General features: G+C 44.0%; 1 protein-coding gene across 8 annotated transcripts in view; it reads left to right on the top strand.

Annotated features, from left to right (window-relative positions):
- PLA2G4A (phospholipase A2 group IVA) overlaps nucleotides 1–26,796 on the top strand; it is a 121,070-nt gene that overhangs the window by 29,685 nt on the left and 64,589 nt on the right. For 5 of the 8 annotated variants that reach the window (XM_082765974.1, XM_082765973.1, XM_082765970.1 and 2 more), the window contains 2 exons: nucleotides 22,579–22,677; nucleotides 22,838–22,973. The exons of 1 other annotated variant lie outside the window; for it this stretch is intronic. In XM_082765974.1, coding sequence (XP_082622100.1) covers nucleotides 22,941–22,973 — 33 coding nt within the window. In that variant the 5' untranslated portion in view covers nucleotides 22,579–22,677; nucleotides 22,838–22,940. Of the gene's footprint in view, nucleotides 1–723; nucleotides 740–3,605; nucleotides 3,709–22,578; nucleotides 22,678–22,837; nucleotides 22,974–26,796 lie in introns of those variants that run through there. 2 more of the 8 variants (XM_082765975.1, XM_082765969.1) reach the window with 2 other exon arrangements.

The following is a 26,796-nucleotide window of genomic DNA, read 5'->3' as shown; positions in this document are numbered from 1 at the left end:
CACTTCAGATTATGCAGCTGATAAGCACATGGTTATTTTTCACTAGAGGCCATCTTAAAAGCAAGAGCTATTTTTTTTTTCCTATGGTGTTATATACAATGGATGAAATTATTTTTACCACAGAAAGAGAGATACTTTATCTTGGCAAGAGCAAACATCTCAGGTTATGCTCTTCATGGAGGCCTCAGGGAGGTGGAACAGGAGGTGATCCTCTGTTGAATAGCTGGAGTTTGTGAAACGTGATCAAAGAGTAATTTTTTATTTATTTTTTTTTTCCCCAATGCACTGTGAACTGTTTGTGACTAAAAGAAAATTCCATGTTTGTGTTAAGCATCTGGCAAAATATCCCTTTTTGTGTCCTTCGTTGATTGTTTGTCCTGATATGTCCACTCTTGCTCTCAGTGGTTTTGCCTAAAGTTTTGTCTGGGCCCTGACGCTTGAGAGCAGCACACTAAAATGGCCTCTGTAATTTGTCATAGCTTCCCTTACAAGTCTGCTTCAGAAAAGCCCTTTGTCTGCTTCGTACTTCACAATGCCATTTTCCACAGCCTCTAATTGCCTCACCGCAGCTCATGGCTTGTTTCCACTGCAGACCACGCCAAGATCTGCCACTGTCGCGGAGAGGAGCTAAGGGGGTGGCTCTCAGTCAGAGGACTTTGGCCGAAACACCTCCTGCCCGAGACAGGAACGTGGTGACATCCTCACCCTGTGGGATATTGTGGAACCAATGGCAGCACAGGTAGTTGTTAGTGGGTTGATGGTCTGAAATGAAATGTAATCAAAAAGCCTTTCACATAAAAGAGAGTGCAAGGAGGTTTCCTAACTCAAGTCATTCAGACATTGGTTGACCCACCAACAGATTACATGGACACAGCAGGGTGAGTAATGGGCTGCAATGTGGGGGGTAGAGCAAGGGATCGGGGAAGGCATCTGTTCAGTTAGTTTGGTCACAGGAAAAAAAAATCACGAAATCCTACCCATAATTTTCTTGAAGAAACAGGACGAAGACCCAAAATAACTTTCATAATATCATAAGAAATAACAGGAATGTCATAATGTAAATGAAAGCTTTTCATTTTTTCTGTGTGCATCAAAAAGAGCAAAGAGGAATTTTTTTTCTATCCTCATTAGTCAGCTCCTTATCAAGAGTCTGCATTGCTTTCGTGGGCAGTGAAAAATCAGTTTTGCTACTCAGAACTAAAGCAGAGATTTTTGATGGAAATCCTGCAGTTCCCCTATTTGTTGTTTTTGTGTGCATGTGTGTGTGTGTGTTTGCATTTGATATGTGTAGAAAAAAAAAGAAAAAAAAAAAGAAAGAATATATCCAGAGACATACCCTGGCAGTAGTGTTTTACATAAATTTAAAATGCTAGGAAGGAGAGTTGGAGATTGAGTCTGTTTGCAGACAACTGTTCCTTGGCACAGATCAGGGACGGGTAATCAAGCCTGCAAGCAACATGTGGGTTCACAGCAGTTTGAGTGTGAGCAGAGCAGGACACGTATCTGGAGTGATGGGTGCTTATGGTCACCTCTGAGACATGCACACCTTCTGGAAACCCTGCATTTCCAGCACTACAGAGTGTGGTACGTGTCTTCAGCAATTCAGAATCAGAAAGTTTGGGCATTTAGATAACAGGAAAGCTGCTCATGCCTTCAGCCTTGCCAACCAGGCAAAGGGAAAAAAGTAAATGCCTTGCTAAGAGGAATCACATGTATGCTGTCCTAATTTCCACACATGCTAAGACCGTTACTGAGCTCTACTGACACATTTTGAAGTCTCCTTTCATACCAAAGGGTGAGTTGACAGTGATCTTCAGAGAGCAGTTGACGTGGAAGTCAAAATGACTTGAATAATGACACCATAGTGGTTTTGCTTCCTTTTTCTGGCTAGTGTTCCCTCAAATAGGCATGATGAGGAAATGGGTGAAGAGGCTGTCCACATCAAATAAATGCTTTCTGAGCTGGCAGCCCTAGGTTTGCTTTCTAAACATAAACTTACCCTTCTTTGTGACAGCACTTACAGGACAGCACTTTCCTACCGTAATGCCTTTTTTCCTTGCAAGATGAGACAGAAAACAAGGTTAAAAGGAATGGCCAGAGTTGCTCAGCTCTTGCAGTGCATCATAGCAGGAGACCAGTAAGATTATGGAGAAAATGAGGTTTCTGGCTTGCGTTGCTTTATACCAAGGAGTGGTTCGCTTTCCTCTAATTGTGGCTACCAGCTTACTACACATTTAGGAACCTTGTTAACTGAATGCGAATATTTACCTCTCACTTGTGGGAGCCTAACCTTTGGTTTTCTGTGCTTTGAATCATCTAAGGCATTTTTCTTTTTTTTCTTTAAAGCCCCAGCAAATTCCATTAAATTCCATCATAAAGCTTAAAACTGGAAAGAGCTTGACATCAACATCAAAGAAAAATTCAACCTTGTTTTTTGGTGCCTAAAGAACTAGCTTGTTTGATATCTGTTATGTTGAGAGGGCTAGTTAAGGTTGAGCAGCAGCTGAGGCTGATGCCTGTCAGGTTTTCCCATTGACTCAGTACGGAATCCACATCCCAAGTGGGATTTTTTTTTTTTATAGCAATAATGCAGCAAATAATATAACACTTCCGTTTATAAATTTTCAGTTTGAATAAGGCACGATGGGGGTGTGTTTCAGACTAAAAAATTTAATAATGCTAAAGTGTGCAGAGGAGCAGTAGTCTGATGATGAGAGACAGCAATAGGAATGATTTCCGTGTGTGTGTGAGCTCAGAGGCTTTGTCTTTGTAAGCTTTAGACTGGTAAAGCAGTAACTTGAAACTCCAACTCTCCATTCCAGAGACTTCCTTCTCTGAGCTGGAGGATTTTGGTGAGGCCCAAGACACAGAGACCATGTAGACAGAGGGCAAGCCCAGGTGCATAGCCACATGGGTTTGACAGGCGGGGGCCCTGGCGGTGCAGCCATAAGCATGTGTCCCCAACTGCTACTGCAGGCTCGTAGCACGGAGATTTAGGATGTTAGCTGCCTGTTCCCCATGCTACCCAGCTTGGTATCTGCAATGACAACGTGGGTCAGTGATCCCATTCTGGCAGCCTCCCACTGTGATGTCTTTTAATCTGATTCAGGCAGATGGAAGGGAGAGGAAGCATCGCCTGGCCGCTGGTTGATTGGAGAGGAGATTGTGGTGGATGTCATGTGGAACGAAGAGCAGCCATGCAGTCACCTGCGGGTCTGAGTGGCCCCTGGGCGTCCCACTGTGCTGGGCACCATGGCCAGGGACGCGAGGGGAGCACGGCATGTGCCACCATGAGTACCCACAGGCCGCAAGTTTCCATTTAGCCGCTGCTAGTAACTGAAATCTATTTTGCTTTTAAATTTGCTTTTATTTATGGACGTTGTCACCGTAGCTGCTCTCTCACCACGGCCTCAGCCCGGCGCCCCCTCACGGCTGCCCGCGGCCCCGGCCCGGCCGCGCTCCCCTCCGGACAGCCTCCCCGTCGCCTCCCCAGCGGTCGCAGCGGGACGGCGGTGCCAAAAGGGCGCTTTTTCCCCCCAAAACTACCGCGGCCGGCGCCGGACGCCTCCTTTTGGAGGCGGCGGTCAGCTGACGGCTGGCGCCTCCCCCGCCGCCCGGCTGAAAAGTGCCGCATGCCCACCGAGGGCAGCCGATCCGGGCCGAGCCGAGCCGAACCGTGCAGCCGAGACCGCGGGACCGCGCGCAGCTGTAAGCCCTCGGCCGCCCGCTGCGGGGCCGGGCCGGGTCGGGCCGGGCGGGGGGTGCGCGCGCGGCGGTCGGGGACAAAGGGGCGGCCCCGGCGGGCAGTGCTCGCAGGGCGGCCCGCGCGGGAGGGGAGGGGGATGGCGTGAGGCGGGGGTGGTGTGAGGTGCCAGCGGCGTCAGGTGCTGGCCGGCGCCGGGCGCCGCGTCTCGGGGTGGCGGCAGGGGCTGGGGCTGGGGCGCGGGCACCAACTTCGGCAAAGATCGCGGCGAACGCCGTGGCTTGTGCCAGCGCATGAAGCAATCCGTTTTGAAACGTATAGGGAAGTAAAGCAATATGCCTGTTAGGGAGAAACGTCACAAAATGTCTGCGACAGCAGCTCTGGTTTTGTGGCAAGTACGGGACGAAGCGCACCCAGGCGTGCTGCTGGCGGTTCGGGGCGCGCACCGGGAGGCTGCCGTCGCCGCTTGGACGGGACCGCACCGTGCCGGTGCCGGTGCCGGAGGAGGGACGTGCCGGGGAGGTGCGGGCAGGACGGGGCCTCCTGCACCCCGGTGCGCCCCGGTTCTTGCTGTGCTGGTTGGTCGCTGGGTCAGCTCCGCGCTCAGCCTGACACCTTCGGAGAGAAAACGTGAACCTGAAACTGGTGTGCTTGCTTTTTCCTCCTGTTAGGGGGGCAGTTTTGAATGTATGATGGGAAGTGTTCGTCGGCCGTTGTTGTCTTCCAAAATCTACTTCTTGTCCCCTTACGACCACCATCGGGCATTCTCTTGTGTTCCTCTAGTGGGGATATGCAACAAAAGAGACATCAAAATACTTCCGCCACATAATTTAATCTCCTATTGCACGGCCAATTAATCTGCAATGGAAAAATACCATTTTTGGCTCTCGGCAGCAGGTGCTATTCATGGCCTAATTTTTGTTTAAGTAGACAGAAAGGAAAAATTTCAAATCCTTTTGCTTCACTAAGGTCGTGTACTTAATTTCACCTCAATGTGAATTAGTTTTATTTAGCAGAGTTACCATAAGGTGCCCCTCCTGTATTTGCATGATATTTTGAGTAGATTTTGCCCACTGGCCTAAAACAGCCAATGTAGGAAGTGCTGCAACCAGTCTGTTTGGGCTTCAGTGCACTTTAATTTATAACACTTAGTGATTGAGGGGAAAAATGATGCGTATGGAGTGAGCCCTGACCATTGCCTTCAGAGGTATCCCTGATGAGCTGCCGAGTGCACTTCACAGGCCTTCCACATGAGCTCCACTTGTTTCCTTGGCATGTCTTCCCGACAGTACCCGGGGGCTGGATCCAGTATGGCACAGCAGTGGCTCTCCAGGCACACATCACTGCAGGAGTAGTTGGAAGTGGCTCTGTTTGAAGACACTTGAATGGTACGCAGGTGCATGGCAACCTGTGTGACTGTGCAGATCAGACATGGACAGCCATGGCGGTAGAGCTGGAGCTGTTCTGGATGTTTAGGATCTATGGGTTAACTGAATGAAGCCCGTTGACTGGCTTGGGCTGGAAGACATGGGGACAGACTTGTGTAGCACCCAGAGAAGTAGGTATCTCCCGCTTCTATCTAGAAGTTCAAGCAGATGAAAGCTGACTACAAAATACAAGAAAATACTTAGTTTCCCTCTTAGGCAGTAAGGAGCTGGAATCCACTTCCAGAGCAGGTGTCATGCCACCATGTAGCTGGCCATGCCGTGGTGTGCACTGCTGATGCTTTCCAGTGCAGCAGGTTGGAGACATCTCAGAGCATGGCGCCAGCTGAGGGTTACTTCATGGAGTTGAGAGATGGGAGATCATGCTCAGATTTATTCCTTCCCTGATACAAAGCACCGATAGGGATCAAAGTCTTTGTATCCTTCAGGACAGTATCCAAACTTAAGGAGTGACCTTGAGGGAGCAAAACCTAATATTTGATTAAGTGTTTACTTCATATTGATGGGAAAGCCCACATTTTAGTGGTTATGCTAAAGACAGATGTCAAAAATATCTCTAGCTTATAGTCCAGAGATGGTTTAAACAACACAGTCAAGCATTTTCCTACAGTTCTGGTTCAGCTGGTGTTTAAGCTCCCCGCTAAAGCCCGGGGGACCAGTCATGAGACACATGTTTAAAGTGAGTTTACAGACTGGCCAGTTGTTATTTCATTCTCTTTCTGACTGGGAACTTGTTGTAATCTTTGGAAGGGTTTCTTTTTGATTTCCTGGGCAGTGGCAGCAGAATGGGCTATCATTGTGCTGAGAGGTGATGAACTCTGCCTCATGTGTGTTTCCCATTCCTCAGTGATATAACTGTGTCTTTCTCACTAGTCTGAAAAACAAATTCCAGAACCTGGCTTAGTAATGGAAATTATCTCATCATGCCCTAGGTTATAATAATGTGATGTAGTAAGAGAACACTTTCAAAAGAACTCTTTTTTTTTTTTTTTTTTTCCTTAAAACTGGTATTCAGACTTTCCTGAGGGCTTTTGTTTGCTGTTTTACCTCAGAGAAATGATATGAATTTCCTGACTGTACCAATTTCCAGTAGCCTGTGTGTCAACGTCTGGAGCAGCATTACTCAGCCCATGATGCAGGGACAGGAGGTGGTCCCGAGGACATGAGACAGTGGTCCATGAAGCAGGAGCAAAGAAAGCACCAAGAAGCAATAAACCATTTTTTTTTTCTCTTTCCTGTAAACAAATTGTGGGGAAAGTAAAAGTAATTAATGACCAATTAAATGTGATCCTAATTTTTATGAGTGGAAAGATGAAGACATCTGTTAGCTAAATGGGGTGAATGTTGCCTCTGGTTTCTGTCTGAGCACAGTAGTCTCCTGTGCAGACTGCACAGCTCACGCACAAGCACTTGTATTTTAGTTTGAGGAACAAGCTGCTTTTGAGTGAATGGTGGCATTGGCAGTGGTGCATGCTGGGGCTGAGGAAAAGGAATGCATTGCTTCTTTCTCTCTTCTGAGAACAAAACTAGTTTGGCAGACATTTGTAGGCTTAACTACTAAATTAAATGTTGCTCATTGTTAATTTTCACCACTTTAGGATGCTGAGAGCACACTTTCCAAAATATATGGTAGTCTGTTTGCAAACAAGAATCCTTGTCTCTCCGCTGCCCCAGCTTCCACCCCTAAATAAACAGATTTGTGAAGAAACATAACTCCCATATACACAAGTTCGGACCTATACACGATTTGACTCTGTCATATTAGTGTTTTTTTTGTTTGTTTGTTTTGTTTCTTTTTTGTTTTTGTTTTTTTTTTTTTTTGGTGGTTATCTGATAATAAAGCCATCTAATTTAATCTTCTTTGATATTTATCTTGCTTTCTTTAAATGATCTCAGCAAAAAACAGTGAAACTTGTATTTCTTTTCCTATTAGTAATATCTAACACTCCTTAGTCTTAGCTGAGATCCACAGGCACAGATTATGAGAAGATCTGCATGAACGTGCACTTACTGCAATAAGTAACAGTGACAGCCTCCAGAAGGTTGCATTTCAGAAGCCATGGGTGATGAACAAGGCTGATAAATGGGATGGTGGGTGAGGTGGAGATGGAGGCGAGGAATGGTGAATACATTTGTAGGGGCTGTCGCGTCCCATACGGTTTGCTGCATTGGCCAAACTGCTGAAGAGAAAGATCTTGCTTTGGGAAAGCCTCGTCAGTTGGTGTGTGTTTGGTGGGGGTGTTTCTTCTTTTTTTTTTTTTTTACCTGTGACCATGTCTGTTTCCAGGATATAGAGTGTAAACGGTGCTTAATTACTAGAACTGTTTTTCTGATGCATTTATCTTACTGCACTGTCAGTTGGACAGTAAAAATAAATGCCTCCAGGTAGAATATTTGTTTTGGCCTGTTCCAAAACCCATTAACGTCAGTGGGAAGGGAAAGCAAACAACACGCATGGGTAAATGTTGTACCAGACACAGAGACACTCTCTCTGCGGCCCAAGCCATTGCTTTGCATGCTCTTTCAAAGACTGCTGTTGTATTCAGTATGCAAAAGTTTATCTGTATGCAAAATCAGCAGCTGCTACATCACATTGCAGTCCTGTTAGAAGAAAACACACAGAACTTAAAAAGAGTTGTGGGGAGAAGGTGACTACATAGACCCTTGGAACTAATTAGAAATTTCCTGGATGTTACTCCTGGGTGCCATCTCTTAAAAATAGTCTGTAATGGAATTGTAAAAGAAAATGGCTTTTGAGGCACTTCTGCTCTTCAGTTTCATAGATAGGGATGCATGCGTAAACGAACATCTGGAATAGTGATGCAATCTGGACCTAGACAATTTCAATAAAGCATGAATCAAGCCATTCTTACGTTGCTGTTTTCTTTGGATCATTTTTCCCTCCTAATCCAAAGAGAATTGATAATGAGTTTCTAACCATTAGACTAAGCACAGCACCCCTTTATCTTCTGATAAAGGCATGAATCTGCTGAGGTTTCGCAAGCAGAGTGTTTACATCGTCTTGTTCTGTGAAGGAAATGCATTTCTTCTCGTAAGCAAACACCTTCAATGATCAGTGAAGGACAGTGCAAGTGGAAGGACTTGTCTAGGCAAATGGGAGCAGTAGCTGGTACAGCATTTAAGGGGAAGATTAAAGGAAGCAAATCCTCACTTTACTTCCGGTTTATTTTTATGGGTTTGTGTCGGTTCAGAGATAATACTTGCAGACGTGTTTTTTTTTTTTACCAGGCAGCGTGAGGTTCCTGTAGGCAGCTGGCAGTGCCAGCAGCACTGAAAAGCAGTTCTTCTCTAACTGCAAACACCTGCTTACACCTTGCATTTCTTGGGCATTTTCCACTTTGAAAATTGCGTGCTCACATAGACCTGCCTGGTAAGTGACTGATTAGGTTTGACTGTGACATACTTCTAAGAATTATTTTGGCTTTTCTACTTGAATTACTTTTTTGTCCAAGGATCCCAAACTTACGAATCTTTTGTGTGGGGTAGTAAATACAGGTTTAATTTTGATAGGGCTATTTTTGATATAGGAAAAATAAAATAGCTTCATAATGGTCATTAAGTCAAATCTGAATAAGAATTATATATTAAAAAACAAACAAACAAACAAAAAACGAAAGCCATGACTCAGTTTTACCTTCTTAGGTATTCCTCTCTCACAAATCTGAAGTGCTGTGGAAAAAAAATTCCCATTGTAACTATGGTGAATTTTACTAGGTGGTGTCTCAAAATGTGGCATGTGTATATTTATTATTTTGATTTGTTTTTGTTCCTTTTTGCTTATCTTCTGTGTGTTCCTGAGATTGTCTTGTAATTTAGGAACTGAAATAGTACAAGCAGGAAAAATGTTTGATATGGCTAAAGGGAAAGGAAAACAGGTCTTGCTGCTTGTGAAGCTTGCTTCACGTTTGCCGGTGGAAGAAAGGAAGTTAGGGTGAAGCAAGCTTGGCTTCTCCCTCCAGTTCCTTCTTCTCTTTAAAATTTCTGTTTTGCATAGGTCTGCCTGTGATCAGTGATGACACTGGAAAGATCCTGCTGAAAGAGCAGGATAGGGCTGGCTAACATGCCTGTGTTCTTCACAGTGCAGATGGAAAGCTTGCCCCAAATTTCTCGTGTGCTAGAGCAGAGCAGAGTTCATTAGTGTTGGGGCCATCGCTCTTGTTGGCACCATTCAGTGTGTTAACTGATGGCTGGCGGAGGACTGACTTGCTGAGGCGATCAGCTCTGGGGCAGACACGTTCTGCAGCGGAGTGGGGGATCGGACAGGCAGGGCTAATTTTTCTGGCACCAAGCCGACAGGACCCGGCAGCCCTCGCGAGGGAGGTGAACGAGGCGAGAATGAGGCATAGGCGGAGCCAGCAGCACCCCCTCCCTGGCCGTTCAAAAGCTGCCTCTAGGGAGCGCAGGCGACCAGGATGGGCAAACAGGGCGTGGCACGTCAGAAGGGCGTGGCATATCAGAAGGGCGTGGTGTAGCAGCACAGCAGTTTGTGCAGGCAGGGTGAGCAGGAAGGGCAGAGCGTGCCACCCCGCCCATACGAACACCTCCTCTAACGGCTACCGCTAGCTCAGCTGCAATGGTCTCCACCAGGCCCAGTGCGCTCTCCAGGAAGTCTGTTCACACCCAGACCGACTGCCCGCTCAAAACTGTGGCAGTTCTGGTCTCCGGGTGCAGGGAGTGCCTGAGCCTGTTGCTACCACCTGCGGGGGGCAAAGAGACTGTGTGCGTGAGGTGTGAGCAGGTGGACGACCTGGTCTGCCTCATGGCAGAACTCAAGGAGGAGGTCAAGAGGTTGAGGGTTATCAGGGAGCGTGAGTGGGAGAAAGACTTGTGGAGCAACTCCCTGCATGGCCTGAAGGACATGTACCGGGATGAGACACCCCAAATGGGGGTGGACCCCCTGCCCTGCTGCTGTTGGGCAGAGGGAGGGGACCTAGGAGTTGAGGAGGAATGGAAACAGGTCCCTGCTTGACATTGCAGGCGATGCCCTCCCCCTACTGGCCCCACCTTCCCAGGTGCCCTTATGCAACAGGTTTGAGGCCCTGCAGCTTGAGAGACCGGTAGCTGAGGAACAGGTAGAAAGTCTACTCAGGAGGATGACCCTGACCCTACCCGTAGGGAAGTCTGCTGCCTCCTGGGAGCCAGGGTCAGGGACATTGCCAGAAAGCTTCCCAACCTGGTTCGCCCCTCTGACTATTATCCTCTTTTAATAGTCCAGGCTGTCAGTGATGACATTGAAGAGAGAAGCCTGAAGACCATCAAACAGGACTTTAGGGGACTGGGACTGGCGCGGGAGTACAGGTGGTGTTTTCGTCCATCCCTATGGTGGCAGGGAGGGGTATGGAGAGGACACGGAATGCCCATCTGATAAACACATGGCTCAGAGACTGGTGCCAACACAGAAATTTTGTTTTTTTTGACCATGGGGCACTTTACTCAGCACCCGGCCTGATGGCCGCAGACGGGTCCCTATCTCTAAGGGGAAAATGGATCCTAGGCCAGGAGCTGGCAGGGCTCATTGAGAGGGCTTTAAACTAGGTGAGAAGGGGGACAGGGCTGAAACAAGGCTTGTTAGAGCTGTGCCAGGGAGAACAATGGCAAGGCTGGGAGAGAAGGCAATGGCCCAGCTGAAGTGCATCTACACTAACGCATGCAGCATGGGTAACAAACAGGAGGAGCTGGAAGCCATTGTGCGGCAGGCAGGCTACAACTTGGTTGCCATCACGGAAACATGGTGGGACCACTCTCATGACTGGGGTGCTGCAATGTCTGGCTATAGGCTCTTCAGAAGGGACAGGCAGCATGGAAGGCGTGGTGGTGTGGCTCTCTGTATCAGAGAGAGTTTTGATGTCGTGGAACTTGAGGCTGGGAATGATAAGGTTGAGTCCCTATGGGTTAGGATCAGCGGGAAGGCCAACAAGGGAAGCTTCCTGGTGGGAGTCTGTTATAGACTGCCGAACCAGGATGAGGAGACTGATGAGGAGTTCTACAGGCAGCTGACAAAAGTTGCGAAATTGTCAGTGCTTGTTCTCGTGGGGGACTTCAACTTCCCAGATATATCCTGGAAGCACAACACAGCCCAGAGAAAGCAGTCTAGGAGGTTTCTGGAGAGTGTGGAATATAGCTTCCTGACACAGCTGATTAGAGAGCCTACCAGGGGAGGTGCCCTGCTAGACCTTCTCTTCACAAACAGAGAAGGACTGGTGGGAGATATGGTGGTTGGAAACTGTCTTGGGCAGAGTGGGCATGAAATGGTAGAGTTCTCCATTCTTGGAGAAGCCAGGAAGGGGACCAGTAAAACTGCTGTATTAAACTTCTGGAGGGCCGACTTTGAACTGTTGAGGACACTGGTTGGTAGAGTCCCTTGAGAGGTGGTTGTGAAGGGCAGAGGAGTCCAGGAAGGCTGGGTGCTCTTCAAGAAGGAAATCTTAATGGCACAGGAGTGGTCTGTCCCCACGTGCCCAAAGATGAGCTGGCGGGGAAGACCGGCCTGGCTGAACAGAGAGTTGTGGCTTGAGCTTAGGAGGAAAAAGAGGGTTTACAATCCTTGGAAAAGAGGGCAAGCCACTTGGGAGGACTATAAGGATGTTGTGAGGCAGTGCAGGGACAAAATTAGAAAGGCCAAAGCTCATCTGGAGCTCAATCTGGCGACTGCTGTCAAAGACAACAAAAAATGTTTTTGCAAATACATTAATGCAAAATGGAGGACTAAGGAGAATCTCCAGCCTTTACTGGGTGCGGGGGGGGGAACTTAGTTACAAAAGATCAAAAGATGCGGAAAAGGCGGAGGTGCTTGATGCCTTCTTTGCCTCAGTCTTTAGAAGCAAAACCAGTTGCTCTCTGGATACCCAGTACTCTGAACTGGTGGAAGGGGATGGGGAGCAGAATGTGGCCCTCACTATCCATGAGGAAATGGCTGGCGACCTGCTACAGCACTTGGATGTACGCAAGTCGATGGGGCCAGATGGGATCCACCCGAGGATACTGACAGAACTGGCGGAGGAGCTGGCCAAGCCGCTTACTTTCATTTATCAATGGTTCTGGCTATCGGAGGAGGTCCCAGTCGCCTGGCAGGTAGCAAATGTGATGCTCATCTACAAGAAGGGTCGGAGGGCAGACTCGGGAAACTATAGGCCTGTCAGTTTGACCTCAGTGCCAGGGAAACTCATGGAGCAGGTTATCTTGAGTGTCATCACGCAGCACTTACAGGGCAAGCAGGCGATCAGGCCCAGTCAGCATGGGTTTATGAAAGGCAGGTCCTGCTTGACGAACCTGATCTCCTTCTATGACAAAGTGACGTGCTTGGTGGATGAGGGAAAGGCTGTGGATGTGGTCTACCTTGACTTCAGCAATGCTTGTGACACCATTTCCCACAGCATTCTCCTCAAGAAACTGTCTGCTCGTGGCTTGGACTGGCGTACACTTTCTTGGATTAAAAACTGGCTGGATAGCTGGGCCCAAAGAGTCGTGGTGAATGAAGCCAAATCCAGATGGAGGCTGGTCACTAGTGGCGTTCCCCAGGGCTCAGTACTGGAGCTGGTCCTCTTTAATATCTTTAATGGATGATCTGGATGAGTGGATTGAGTGCACCTTCAGTAAGTTCACAGATGACACCAAGTTAGGTGCCTGTGTCGATCTGCTTGAGGGTAGGAAGGCTCTGCAGGAGGATCTGGATAGGCTGGACCATGGGCTGAGGTCAACTGTATGAAGTTTAACAAGGCCAAGTGCCGGGTCCTGCATCTGGGGTGTAATAACCCCAAGCAGAGCTACAGGCTGGGAGAGGAGTGGTTGGAAAGCTGCCAGGCGGAGAAGGTCCTGGGAGTATTGGTGGATAGTCGGCTGAATATGAGCCAGCAGTGTGCTCAGGTGGCCAAGAAGGTCAACGGCATCCTGGCTTGCATCAGAAGCAATGTGGCCATCAGGTCTAGGGAAGTGATCATCCCCCTGTACTCAGCTCTTGTGAGGCCGCACCTCGAGTACTGTTTTCAGTTTTGGGCCCCTCGCTACAAGAAGGACATGGAGGTGCTTGAGAGAGTCCAGAGAAGGGCGACAAAGCTGGTGAGGGGTCTGGAGAAGAAGTCCTACGAGGGGCGGCTGAGGGAGCTGGGTTTGTTCAGCCTGGAGAAAAGGAGGCTCAGGGATGACCTTATCGCTCTTTATAAGTACATTAAAGGAGGCTGTAGCGAGGTGGGGGTTGGTCTGTTCTCCCACGTGCCTGGTGACAGGACGAGGGGGAATGGGCTAAAGTTGTGCCAGGGGTGTTTTAGGTTGGATATTAGGAAGAACTTCTTTACTGAGTGGGTTGTGAGGCATTGGAATGGGCTGCCCAGGGAAGTGGTGGAGTCACCACCCCTGGAGGTCTTTAAAAGACGTTTAGATGTTGAACTTAGCAATATGGTTTAGTGGAGGACTTGTTAGTGTTAGGTCAGAGATTGGACTCGATGATCTTGAGGTCTCTTCCAAGCTAGACAATTCTGTGATTCTGTGATATGATAATCCCTTTCCAAAAGGTGTGTTACCAGAACTGGTCTGGTTTGCCAGTGAAAGCTTTTTGCTTTTGCAAATTGACATTTCTTGACCAAAAACTATTGCTGAAAAGTACTTGAACAGCTCTGTTGTGTGCATTCCCCTGTGTTATAGTATGTTGTAGTCATTTCCCTTTCAGCACAGCATGAGCCCATGAGGCAGTGTCTTAATGTGCTGAGGAAGAGTTTGAGCTGGTGGGGGAGGTACCAAGTCCTTGCTGGCTTAAGGAAAAGTTAAATTAAAAACTTAGGCAAGTTTGTAAGAGAGTAGTCATAGTTCATTCAAATTATATTGAACTTTCACCTACTGACCAATTTTTGATGCATCAAGGAGAAACTTGAAAGTCCCTCTTGTGCCCCTGACTTTGCAATGCTGTTTTAACAAGAGAATACGTATATTTGGGGGTTTCTTTGTGAATTTGATTGCTCTGCATTTACTTTTTGAGTCATCTTTTGTGGCTTCTTAGTGAATTAGGCTGTATCACATTCCTGATGGCCACATTTAAGGTCTGGTTAGCTAGCAGTTAATGCTTTTTTGTTGGCTTTGTGCTTCTTGTTTTTTTTTTTTTTTTTTTTTTTTTTTTTTTTTTTTGTGAAACCATTGCAGTAGCTAACCACTTAGTACTGGCAGAATCAAGACACAGTACAGGTCAACATATCTTACGGTGGCTTATGATAGAAAAATGTTGAATAGTTATGTTAAATGAAAATATTATTTTTGTTTTTACTCATCCACAGAGTCTTAGTTGATAATGTTGTGCATCCCTTAAGGGTGCCTTATAACCTTACATCACAGAGTGGTTTGGGTTGGAAGGGACCTTAAGGATGATCTGGTTCCAAGCCCCCTGCCATGGGCAGGGAAACCTCCTACTACATCAGGTTGCCCAAAGCCCCATCCAGCCTGCCCTTGTACACTCCCAGGGATGGGGCATCCACGGCTTCTCTGGGCAACCTGTGCCAGTGCCTCAGCACCCTCCTAGCAAAGAATGTCTTCTGAATAGCTAATCTAAACCTACGCTCTTTTAGTTTAAAGCCATTACTCCTTGTCCTATCACTCCACTCCCTGAGGAAGAGTCCCTCCCCAGCTTTCCTGCAGCCCCTTTAGGTACTGTCAGGCCACTATAAGGTCTCTTGGGCCTTCTCTTTTGCAGGCAGAACAACCCCAGCTCCCTCAGCCTGACTTCATGGGAGAGGTGAACTTTCTTCTCATCCTCTCAGGGTTTGGCTGTGTTGTTAATGGTAGCACTTGAGACAGGTGTCTAAAAGTGAAGCAAGCAAGGCCCAGTTGAAAATGTTCTTCCTAAATCAGCAGCAGGATTGCACTGAGCGCTGGTGGCTGTGGGGTGTCCTTGCTGTTCCTCTGAATGTGGTGGAAGTGGTGGAGCAGAAAAGCCAAGCCATTCTGAGCAGATGGGCGGCAGAGATGGTAAGTGACCAGGGTGGATCTTCAGAGTCTATGGGAGACACCGTGGAGAAAGAGGAAGCTCGAGAAGGGGCAGAAGAAGCTGCCATTCCCTCACACAGTTAGCTGGGAGGAAGACACACAGCTCCTCCAGCCAGCTGGGGGAGCAGAGCTGCGGAGGAGTCTCCTTTCAATTCACACAGAAAATCAGAAGCCTGGATTAAACAGTTTCTTTGCACTCTTGATGTAACTATGGCTTCAAACAAGTTGGTAACTCAGGAGATTTTTTGGTAACTGCTCAGATTTTGGGCTGAAGGTCTCTGCAGCTGGAGGCTTGACTGCATGGGGTTGGGCAGGCTTTGCCCCATGCTATTTAGCTTTGTGTTACAGCTGTGTACCACATGTAGATCAATAAACAGGCATTGATACATTTCTGTTTCAATTGGTTCCTTATAAAATTACTAATGTCTGAAAAAAGTGAAGAAATCTTTCACAGTATAAATTCACCGCCTTGTCTCTTCCCTTTAGAGAGCAGCATATGCAGTAGGGATGACTGTAACTGCCTTTTGTCTGTGCTCATGTATGAGACCTACATTTTATTACATACTCAAACTCAAGCTTGGCAACAATCATAAAATATTTCCGTATAAATTTTACTCACATTGTTTAAAAGATGCTGAAAAATCTCAACGTCAGAAGTTTTATTTATGACTACTTTTACTAGAAAGTCCTGATGAATTTCCGCAAGGGCTCACTCATCAGGCATTCTAACTACTTTGTCATGCTTTTAATATTATCACCAGCTAGACCAGAGGAAGTGCAGCACTATTGTCCCCTTTATTGTGGACAGTGGCCAGAGCTCATATTTTGAATAAATAGTCCAAAACCAGATCATGGAAGTTGTAACACTGAGTCACGTTGCAGAGATGTGCTGAGCATTGGATGAGGAGAGGCACCTTTGTGAGCAATTCTGTCACCATCCCTGCGGTGCAAGCGGGGCAGCAGCTTAAAAAATCTTTAAAGGAAACGTTTGAATCATAGAATCATAGAATATCCCAAGTTGGAAGGGACCCATAAGGATCATGAAGTCCAACTCCTAGCACTGCACAGGTCTGCCCAAAATTTAGACCATGTGATTAAGTGCACAGTCCAATCGCTTTTTAAATTCAGACAGGCTTGGTGCAGTGACTACGTCCCTGGGGAGCCTATTTGCCTAACTTTCAGCTAAATTTGTTTTATTGCTGACATGTTTTACCTGAACAGAAGCCAGCTGTTAATTTCCCCAGTTTTTTGCATATTTGAACTATTATTGTGGTTGTCCTATTGTGTGAAACCACTGCATAACTGTAACACAGAGGCATTTTCCTTTGCAGTTGAAGCCTGAGAGCATTGGACAACTGTGCATGCATTGCAGTAGCTTTCCTCATCCCCCCGAAAGCAAAACATAAATACTTAGCAAAAAATATGAGGATAACTTCTTTTAGTTCATTTTTTTTTTTGCTTCCCTGCTGTTAAACAGGGATGGTTGAAACCGAAGAGGGAACAAAGGTGCAAAGATATGTAAGAACCAATCTGTCATTATTATTATTATTTTTTTTAAGGCATTGTCCTGAAACATTTAGAAGTTGGATGACATCCCTGTTGTCACCAAGGCAGAGTGAAGGCTGAAGTATTTATTTGGAGTCTAAATCTAGTGCCCCAACTGTAAAATACTCAGCAGTAGTTAATGCCACAGTTCTAGAAAGACTTCTTTAAGGGTGGTCATGGAGACTTTTGCAAACTGTTCTCAGCCAACCCACTGAAAGTGGAAAAGTTGGGTAGTTTAGTGGTGTTTATTCCTTTTTACTTCTACCTAAGTTTTAAAAGAATATAGTCTACAAACACTGTCCTTTTTTTTTTTTTTTTTTTTTTTTAAGTGTTGCACTTCATATGCATCAATTGATTTTAGAACTTTTATATAAGTGTTTGCATTTTTGGCAACACTTTTAAAACTGACTGGTATTGAGTTTTCCCATTTCAGACAGCTGAAACATGCTAGTTAGTTGGAGCACCCACTATCTTGAAGCTGAAGAGAGAATGAATGTTGTCTGTTGCCTTAAGTTGGGCTTCCGAAAGTGAGAACACTCCTAAATCAACAGCTATTGTATATTTAAAAATAAATAAATAAATTGTAGAGTAACTAAATCCCCAAATCCTAATGTACAGAAATGTTGTGCATTTTAAATCCTACTTGTTTAAACAGAAATGTGCATATAACAAATGGTCTGCATAGACAATCTTCTTAGAATGTTTTAAGCAATAGGTGAATTTGACTAGTGTATTGTAATTGTTTTTACTGGGAGTATACCCAAAGAATTCCTCTTTTTTGGAACTTGTGATTTCTCACATTCTTCTCTGTCTTTTGGCCTTCTTGCAGGAAAAACAAGATAGCTGGTTCCAGCATAAGGTTGTAGGGAGTCTGACCTGTGCAGTGGTGGTTACTGATCTTCTGTTTGCTCGAGGGTTTTTGATGAATTTTGAAACCCTACCAGCTACATTATCTGTCTTGTGGTTTGGATTTCTGTAGAAAAAGATTAGCCAGTGATCTCTACCATTTTTAAAAAATATTCTTGGCATCCTTTAGCTGAACTTTTTAAATATTCATGGCTGATTTTTGTTGTTGTTATTGTTACTACTAGCACAATTTCAAGTAAAATGTGAAGCATTGGTGAAAAGTTACATAAAGTTAGTAAGGCAATCTTTCAGAATCTGAATTAATTCCTTAAGTATTTCTAGGAAGATACAGTTCTGTTCCATCTTCTAAATTCTGTAAGATGGATATGCAGTGAAATCTTGTATGATGACATAGCTTTTTTTGTAACCTCTTGTGAACCGTTGTAGTGAGTGTTTCTTGTTAACCCTTCCTTGCTTAAGCAATATAATTGTAGGATAAACCACTATGCACTGAATCAGTCACCTCTTCCTTCAGGCCTGTAGTTAGTGTCCACGGTGAAAATGCAATACTTGGCTAGAAAGGAAATGTACTGGGAACTCCCGTGGCTAATGTGTAATAGGTGCCAGGTATGCAGGCAGAAATGCTTCCTGAATATTTGTTGGTAAGGTATTTGCCCGCAGAATATCACAGAGTTCTTCTGTTGGAGTAAGCCCAGCTTAATTAAACTTATTATGGCAGCATGTCTGAATTTCCCCTGAATCACCAAGCCTCGTCTCCTATGGCAGGAGGCTGCTGTAACATGGAGATTCCCAGGAGATGCTGGTCAGCTTGTACACAGAGTACTGGCCTGGTAACAGTGCAGTTTTCCTCACTTTTGTCCTCTGAAGTCCTCCAGTGTAAATTTACCTCACCTCGTCTTCTGAAATGTTTTTGGAGTTTCAGTCCTGCTGGTGTGCTTTGAATCTTTTTTTCTTCTTCCATTGAGAAGAAATCTCGTTGCTCTCAGCGCCACCTATAGCTTCAGCAATTGCTCACTGGCCAGGAGGTCATCTTTGCAAACGAGATTCATGATCCTTTCATCTGTTATGCTCTCTTTAGCAGGAAGTCAGATATGGTTTCCCAATCTTAAAATCTCCTCTCCAGTAATTTATACAATGTCAACTTCCTTACCAGACATAGCCCTCCAAAAATGTGATAAAAAGGTCAAGCTTCTTGCTTTTCTGCTCAGAATCCTTCCCTCTACCCATGCTGTCTTAACAAGGCATGGGAAGAACAGTCATTATACATCAAAGCATATAATTTTTCACTTGTGGTGAAAATTGAGTGATAGATGCCCTACACAGAAGAAGAGGTAATCCTTGTTTCTTGTGTGGGAAGACCTCAATTGAGAAATAACATTACAGTGATTTTCCAGGATGCTTGGGAAAATCATGTAGAAGCAGTATTTGTTATTTCTATTGTACAATCACAGGATCGATCTGTAACCAAATAAAATTCTGTAATCTGATTTGATAAAAGTGGATGGTGACATTCATACCAAAACCTTGAGGCAATATTTAGGTTATTCTGGACCCTCTACTTTTATCATGTTAATGACTACAAGTGAGTCACACTTACTATCTTTTAATTGTCATTGATTTTTAAAAGGAATTGGTGAACTTGGTATAAACAGTCTCCCTTTTATGATTTTCTTAACATCTCGAGGATTTAGTCTGGTGGTGATATTTATAGTGTGTTGCGCTTTATTCATTTTTGGAGTTTTTCCTGCTCAGTGACACTAACTATGGAGTAACCTCATATTCAACATGGAACAGGAAAGCCTCATTATTCTTCATGTCTTTCTTTCATCCTTGACATATCCTGTGAAACCGTAAGGTATCTGTAAGCAGTGTTACTGGATCAACACTGAGAAGTAAAACTTTTCCAGTCATAATCCATGTGTGCATTAACTTCTTTTGGGGAATTGCTCTGTTTATCGTTTGTCTCTATAGTGGTTTCCCTTACCCTTTTCAGTTTGTCACGTCATGTGAACGTGGAATAAGATCAAAAAGTCTTGATTTAAACAGAGAAATGCCTGTCCACTAACAGCTTGTTATTTTTGATGTCTGAAATTGTACCTAACAATTAGATATTTTGGGCTGACAAAGATAGTTAATTTCTGGGTGCAAGTGAGATTAGGAGTTTAGCAGAAAGCTCTCTCTATGTTACATGACCAAACTAAACAGTACTCTGTTCAAGATGCTATGTTTAATGTGGTGTTTTATAAATGTAATAATTTGGAAACGGGGCAATTGTTGGTAAAACATCAAGAAATGCATCTTTAATCAGTCAGGCTAGCTTGTTTAATTTTGGTGCTACTGTATTAACTGACAGCTTTTAGGCGTGTGTTCTTGTAGAGCTGCAGCGTACCAGCTATTGGGCAGCCCTTTAGGAAGGAATTCTGTTGGCCCTGGGAACCGCACTGCTCAGGGGCAATGCGGCACCCACCCTTCGGGTCTGGTTAGAGGCTCATCTTTTTCTCAGTCCATCAAGGGCTCGCCTGCCACCAGCGTTACCTTGTGCTCTGCTCTTTGTATTTGCTTATGAAGTCTTTAATTAGCTGATGATTTTTCCATTAGGCTTCTGTAGCATGAGTGGTGCGTAGGGGCAGTGTAATGTGAGATCATTGTGGGATCACAGCTTTATTTACTACAGATGTCTGAAGTAAACATTCTTTGGGACTTTCCTTGAGGCTTTTGATGAGCTTAATAGGTAGCTTCTCTTAGTGCTGTATTTTGGTTCTTCTGTCACAGGAAGATTTTAAATAGAGAAACACACGAGTGTGATTAGCCCAGATGCATCCTGACAGACCTTCAAGCCAAGAGCAGCATCATGACCAGGGCTGGGATTCATCGTCCCATGAGCTGGGGGTGTGTGGAGAACCAGAATGGTTGCGCTGTGGATCACATCAGGCTCTGCTTGCTTCATGGCTGCTTTTTTTTCCTCTTATTTAAAGCCTCTGCCTGTTTATCCTAAAACATTGCATGTGTGTTTTTGATAGTCGCTAATTATGCCTTTGCATATTTGTCTGCCAGCATGCCACTTGCCTCATGCAACACGGGGGACAGATGTTGCTCGGGAATTCATTACGGCTCTGTAGTCAAAGAGCCTGTTGTTTGCAGGATCACAAATGTATTTCCCGCAGATATTGAAATAAATGAGGCAGGGGGTTATAGGAAGAGCATGGATGATCTCAGTCGAGCAGAGAGTGACCGGCTGGAGACCTCGATGCCTGCCTCCAGGCTGCTGGGCACCATAACTCAGCCCAGCCTTCTGCCTGGGCCTGGCCTGCTCTCCACTTCCCGCAGGCAGTCCCTCAGGTGGGGCGGCAGGCTGGTAGCATGGCCGTGTACTTACAGCAGTACACACCTGTTCTCAATCCGCTCCTAGGTTGTTTCCTCCGTGCTACAGTGACTGGATAGGCCTCGCTGTTCCCTTTGCTTGGTGGCCTTCGAAGTTTGCAACACGTCCTAACTACCACTGTGGCCGAGCTTGTTTACCAACACTCCCCAGTGTCCTTCTTTAAGTGGGATGAAAGGCAAAATAAAGGAAGGTGTATGTAGCAAATCAGCTATACAACATATATGCAAACACAGTGCTGCTTCCCTCCCACCTGTCTGTTTATAGCACTACTGAATTTGGTTGATGATTTTTTCATAAATATAAGTCTTTGCAGTTGTTATTAGAATAGGGTTAATAAAGGCGTGTTATGTGTTAGCATCCTTTAGGTCTGAAAAGCTGCTTGCTTCCTGTAACAAAGATGGGTTGTTCCTGGTACCCTGACACTGAGATGCTTTAAATGAAAACTATGAACGGAATGTGTGTTGCAGTGTTTCTTATTCAGACTTCCTTAGATTAAAATAAATAAGTAAATAAAATCAGGGTAATTTCTAGCCTCAAGCTATTGTTAGGGCTGACAGGATCAAAGAAGGGATGCAGTGTGTTCTAGTGAGCTTGGTGATAAAAATCTTTTATGGGAAGGTGTGCATGTAGTTGCTTGAGTGAGTTTTTGGGAAATAACGTAAATCACCGTTCAGGGCTTATTCTGTCCTTCAAAAATGGGTGAAGAGGCAACATTTGCCTCACAGAATGCTTTTTGCTTTCCAGCCTGAGGCTTGTGCTGGTGGCGCAGGTGTGACTGTGGTCTACATGAATCTGAGAACCAGTCCTGGCCAGCAGTTATTATCATTGTTATTATTATTTCTTAAGAGATACAGAAAGGAAAAACATTTCATAATGTATTTTACTTTGATGGTTGAAAAAAAATCTGAAGCGTAAGGCCTTGGGTAGTCCAATTTCAATAGAAATCCTCACAAAATCTTCAGAAAATTGTGGCCTATGGAAAACCTGTTTAAATCCTGCAAGGTGGTGGGCAGTTTGCCCAGCAAAACCTCCTGTGGATCTCTGTAGGCAGCTGGGATGCCTGGGGGGGTTATCTACATGTACAGCTCTAGCTGGAATTTCCTCTCCAGGTTTACAGAGGGCACTGTTGCTGCTAGATTATTGATGAATGGAAAGCTGACTAATAACTCCCCTGTGCTGGTGCTGCTGAGATAGTAGAGTTTGTTTTCCATTACTACTTTCAGTGCAGTTAGGTGCAACTTTGTGAATTTTTCATTTGAGGAAAAAGCTTGGAAAGTGAAGGTGGTGTTAAAAGCTGCATTAAAAAAGCTTAACAGACCCTCGCCATGGAGGGCTGCAGTTGTCCGATGCAAGCTGCCGACTCTCATGCTAGAGTTCAGTTCTAAATTTCACAGCTCCTGGTGTGAATGTAGAATGTATCCTTGTGTAGTGAGGAAGACACAAAAAGAGGAGCCTCATCTCTGGTCTGTCTTGACCATGTGAACACCTTCATGTAGAGGCAAGCTCCAGGAGTCAAGAATTTGTCACTACAGTAAAAAGTGTATTACTTAAGCAGTGATTTAGTTAGTTCCATGCATTACAATGAACATATACATATGAATGCACCTATTGTATACATGAAATTGCTTTATTCTTTTCTTTATCTGTAGAGGTGCTGGAAGCACTTGGATGATTGGAATTGAAGATATTTTGTTTGTACTGTTACACTGAGTCAGAAGAAATAAGCACAAGACATTTCTGTAGTTCAGGCAAGTAAATATCTCTACCTCAGTAGCTTATATGAAAATAAAGTTTTGCTTAACAAATGAATTGTGGGAACATTTTAAATGGATGAACTTGTTTGTTCTGTTACAAAATATAGTTTAAAAGGAACACAGGAATTTTACCTTTTTTTTCATTATTTAATAGTTAAAGGATCTGTCATACTGACCTCTGAATAACTGAGAAGCCTCTTCAGTGTGGAATTGAACTAGACATTTGACAGTTGTATTGAATAAAAATTGAGACAAAAATGTCCTTCATAGATCCTTATCAACACATCGTGGTAAGTAGCTATATGTCTTCTACTTATAGTTTCTCGTGTATTGTCTTGTATCATGTATTCTTTTATAAATTATTCTAATAAGCACACAGAACTAGAGTTATTGTGAATTCCTTTAAGTAAAGTTAAGTGTGGTTAGAGCAAACTTATGAAGAAATTTATGTGAATGAAATTTGAAAGAAACTCAGCTTTTCAAAAAGAGGTAATGACTTTGAGTTGTTCTTGTGTAAGTCACAACAGAATACAGGCTTCTAACTTAACGTAATGAGGGTATTGTTTTAAGGGAATTGCCTGTTTGAAGTATTTCGTTAAAGTGCCTGTATTTGACTAGTTTATCATACAAGTTTATTACATGCTGTTAGTCAGTAGCCTACAAAAGTAACATTATGCTACTTGCTTTCTCCCTTCCGATACAGTTTTTCTATACAATTTTATGAATTTACACTTCTCCCTTCTCATCAGTATGGGTGGAGGGATGAATTTTGGATACACTGTTCTTAAACCAGTGTCTATCAATGATGTTGATTCAAAGAGAATCTTCAACATACAGCCTATAAACTCTAGGTAAGGATCAGTGAGAAGATCTGTGCCGCTCAACAACACATTGGTGCCAAAGTGCTCCCTCCTTCCCACTGCCTTGCAGTGGCCCTCCTGCATCCCTTGTACCAACTCTGAAGTGCAGCTGATCTGAGTGAGCTCACTGACTTTGCTGAACTGAGAGAAAACCAGTTTGAGGCAGAAGATGAGATAGGTGCTGTCAGAGCTGGCCCAAGCAAAGGGCAGAACAAGCTGTATGAGTGGAGAAGTAGGGGGCAAGGGAAGGAGAAGGAAAATGGGAACAAAACTGCCTGTTGTGTGGTGGCAAGCCAGCAGGATGGGTCAGTCAGCAGCTTGCTGAACACAGTGGCTGCAGTGTGCTCTCACATATCTCTGCTTGAATGACTTTCTAAAGTAAGCACTGAAATCACAATTTCTATCAAAACTGAAATCTCAAAACAAGCTGATTGTGTTCCTATGAGCTACTTTTCGTAATTGTCCCAGAATCTCATGGCAGGAAAAGTGATACATACTCAAAGATAGCTACCATATACTTGCCGTAATGTTGAACATTGCTAAAAATATAGTGTGTGCTTCCTTGAAATGATCTCTTATCAATAATGTGGTTTCCACCCCACGCAGTCACATCCTTTATGTGAGTTTGCAGCCTACAGATGTCAAACTTGTGTTTTACTCCCTATGCAGTTCTGTGAATGCTGCTGTAAAGACAAGTTTCATGTCGATGTCTCTATTTACAAGTGTTTAAAACAATATGCTAACATATTCCTTTCACTATCAGTGCCCTCTCCTGGATGGAATATTTGGTTTGCTGTGTACCTTTATGAAAGCGGTCTCAGATGCATTCACTCATTTCATTGACTCATTCACACAAAATACCTCTTTTGACACCAGTATGTGCACCATAGTGAACAAGATACAGTTTCACAAGAACAAATAATTGCAGTCCTCTGGCAGTGCTGAATTCTGATGCAGCGATGTTGTAATCGCAGGCAGGACTATTGTTAATGCAAGAGCTGATTCTGTAGTTGTTTGAAAAATGCATGGAAGTCTGAGTTCTTTTTTCATTCAAATGTAAATTGCAAGGAAAGTTTTACTAAAATTTGAACACTCGGGGCAGCAGGCTTATATCAGTGCAAAATAGTGCATTTTTATAACACTTGGCATTAAAAGTCTCAAAAGAATTCTGCATTTTCCAAAAGTCCTTATGCTAACCACTATGCATTTTCTGATCTCTTTTATTTTTATTCTTTCCTCTTTTTATGAAAGATTAGAAGGAATAAAAGAAGGTGTTCACAGAGTTGCTGCAGAGTTGCTTCACAAAATGCTTTTGGGTTCAGAGAAGAGTTGAGACATAATATAACTTGTTAACTTGGTATTGGGGTTAAATATTACAATAACGAATGAAATAACTTCAAAATGTATGTGTATACACAAGTATTTACCTTTATTTGTAATATCCATGTAAAAGAATGAACTTCATTAAAATCTGTTATTTAACAAAATAAGCATTTTCATTTGTCCAGCTCAATTGTCAGCTTGAGTGTCCTGCTTATAGTTAAGGAAGTAGAAGTAGTAAATCCTTATTACGCAAGGTATACCAGACCTTCCTGATTTGTATTTGGTTTATATCTCCTGATTGAGTGATATTTTGTGACTCAGCATTCTGGGGGATGAAAAATACTGTATTCAACACATGCAAATTCCTTGCTTTCCTGGTAAGTGTGGAAAGTTCACAGGCAAAACCTGATAGTGCTACAGCAGATTTTTAGAGCATTGTTTTGTTTCCCAGACTTGTAGTGCAAAAGTATGTATAAAAGTATAAATGAGGGGAATTAGATAATAAGAGAAATTTTACTGGGAGAAAAAACACAGTTCAAGGTGGAAAAAAAAGGAAGGAGGCAGGAGGAGGAGTTAAAGAAGGAGACGTGTGAGGGCAGGAGACACTGAACAGTTGTTCTGTGTACTTGGAAAACCTAGTGCTTGTACCTAAAAGGAGTGGACTGAGCAAGGAGAGCATATTCTGTCATAACTTAGAAAGCCCATCTTTAGAGAAGGCATATTGAAGGTGGCTGTTTCTGTCTTTTCTCCCCTCTTCTGCCTCTCTCCTTCCTTCTCAAAACTTATGGAAGAAGTAAAGTGAAAGAAATATGTAAAGCCAGGTCACCTTGGAAGAGAGGATTTAGGCTTTTCAGTTTTGTGAGCTTCTGCAATTTTTAACCTGTCTTAGATTTAAAGATATGCAGATGTTGCTCCACTCAGTGTTGCAATGTTTAAGTGATTTATACCATCTTGTTTTCCTCTGAAGTAATTGAGGAGTTAGCAATGTACAGATTTTTATCAAGACATAAGGTGAACTAAGTCACATCAGAAAACATAGCTTTGTCATCTAAATTAGCAAGGATTTAAGTGTTTAGAGTCAATATACTGTGTTTTCAGGGGGCTTTTAACTTCTGTAGGACTTAGTCTTTCCAAAAACTAACATCCAGCAAGTCTTTTGGGATCATTTATTTGGTAATGTGGGTATTTAGGTCTCTTAGAAACTGGATCCTAAGTGTAAAATTGCCTTAATTTCCGTTTGCACTTCAGTTGCATTAAAAACATTTATTTTAGGATAGAAAAGATCTAGGCTTTCAAGCTTCCTGTGTATCTGTGTACATTTTTACTAAGAGGGAGATCATTTATTTTAGTCCTGTGCAAATTTCTTCTAAGCATGTGATTAAGTCTAGATATTAATAACTCTATAATTATGAGCCTCAGTTTGTTATTTTGGGTGAGGCATGGGGAAAGAACATAATGGTTTTCTGCTGTTTTACCAGGCCTCTGTGTATTCACATTGCTTTTGGAGGATACCAAATCCTGTGCCGCAGTTAACTCTTGGCACAACAGCAGCTGGAATTAAGAGGTTTGCTGCTTACATCAATAAAAAACAGTTCTCATGGTAGCATTAGGTAGCAACTTGCAATAGAAAGTAATGACAATCTCCATATTGCTGTAATGAGAAAATTCCAGTGAGTGGTGTTTTATCCTCGTTTTGACAGTGGGCATTTTATTTAGGCACGTGAGATGTATGGATAGGACTGAGATGCAGGCAAACTACTTTCCAGAAGTGCTTTCTGTAGGTGAACATCTTACAGTATCACCATTTTACAGCCAGGACTCTGGGGACCAAAATTGTCCTCGAGCTTCGCATAGCAGCTGAGAACAAAATCCAGCACGCCCTTGTCCTATACTCGTAACTTAATTATAACTTCAGCCTCCTCTTTGTTGC

Source organism: Aythya marila (assembly GCF_965140915.1).
Source record: "Aythya marila genome assembly, chromosome: 8".
In the NCBI taxonomy this organism is placed as follows: domain Eukaryota; kingdom Metazoa; phylum Chordata; class Aves; order Anseriformes; family Anatidae; genus Aythya; species Aythya marila.
Note: the sequence above shows the minus strand (reverse complement) of the source record. Positions and strands in the feature narration are given on the sequence as shown.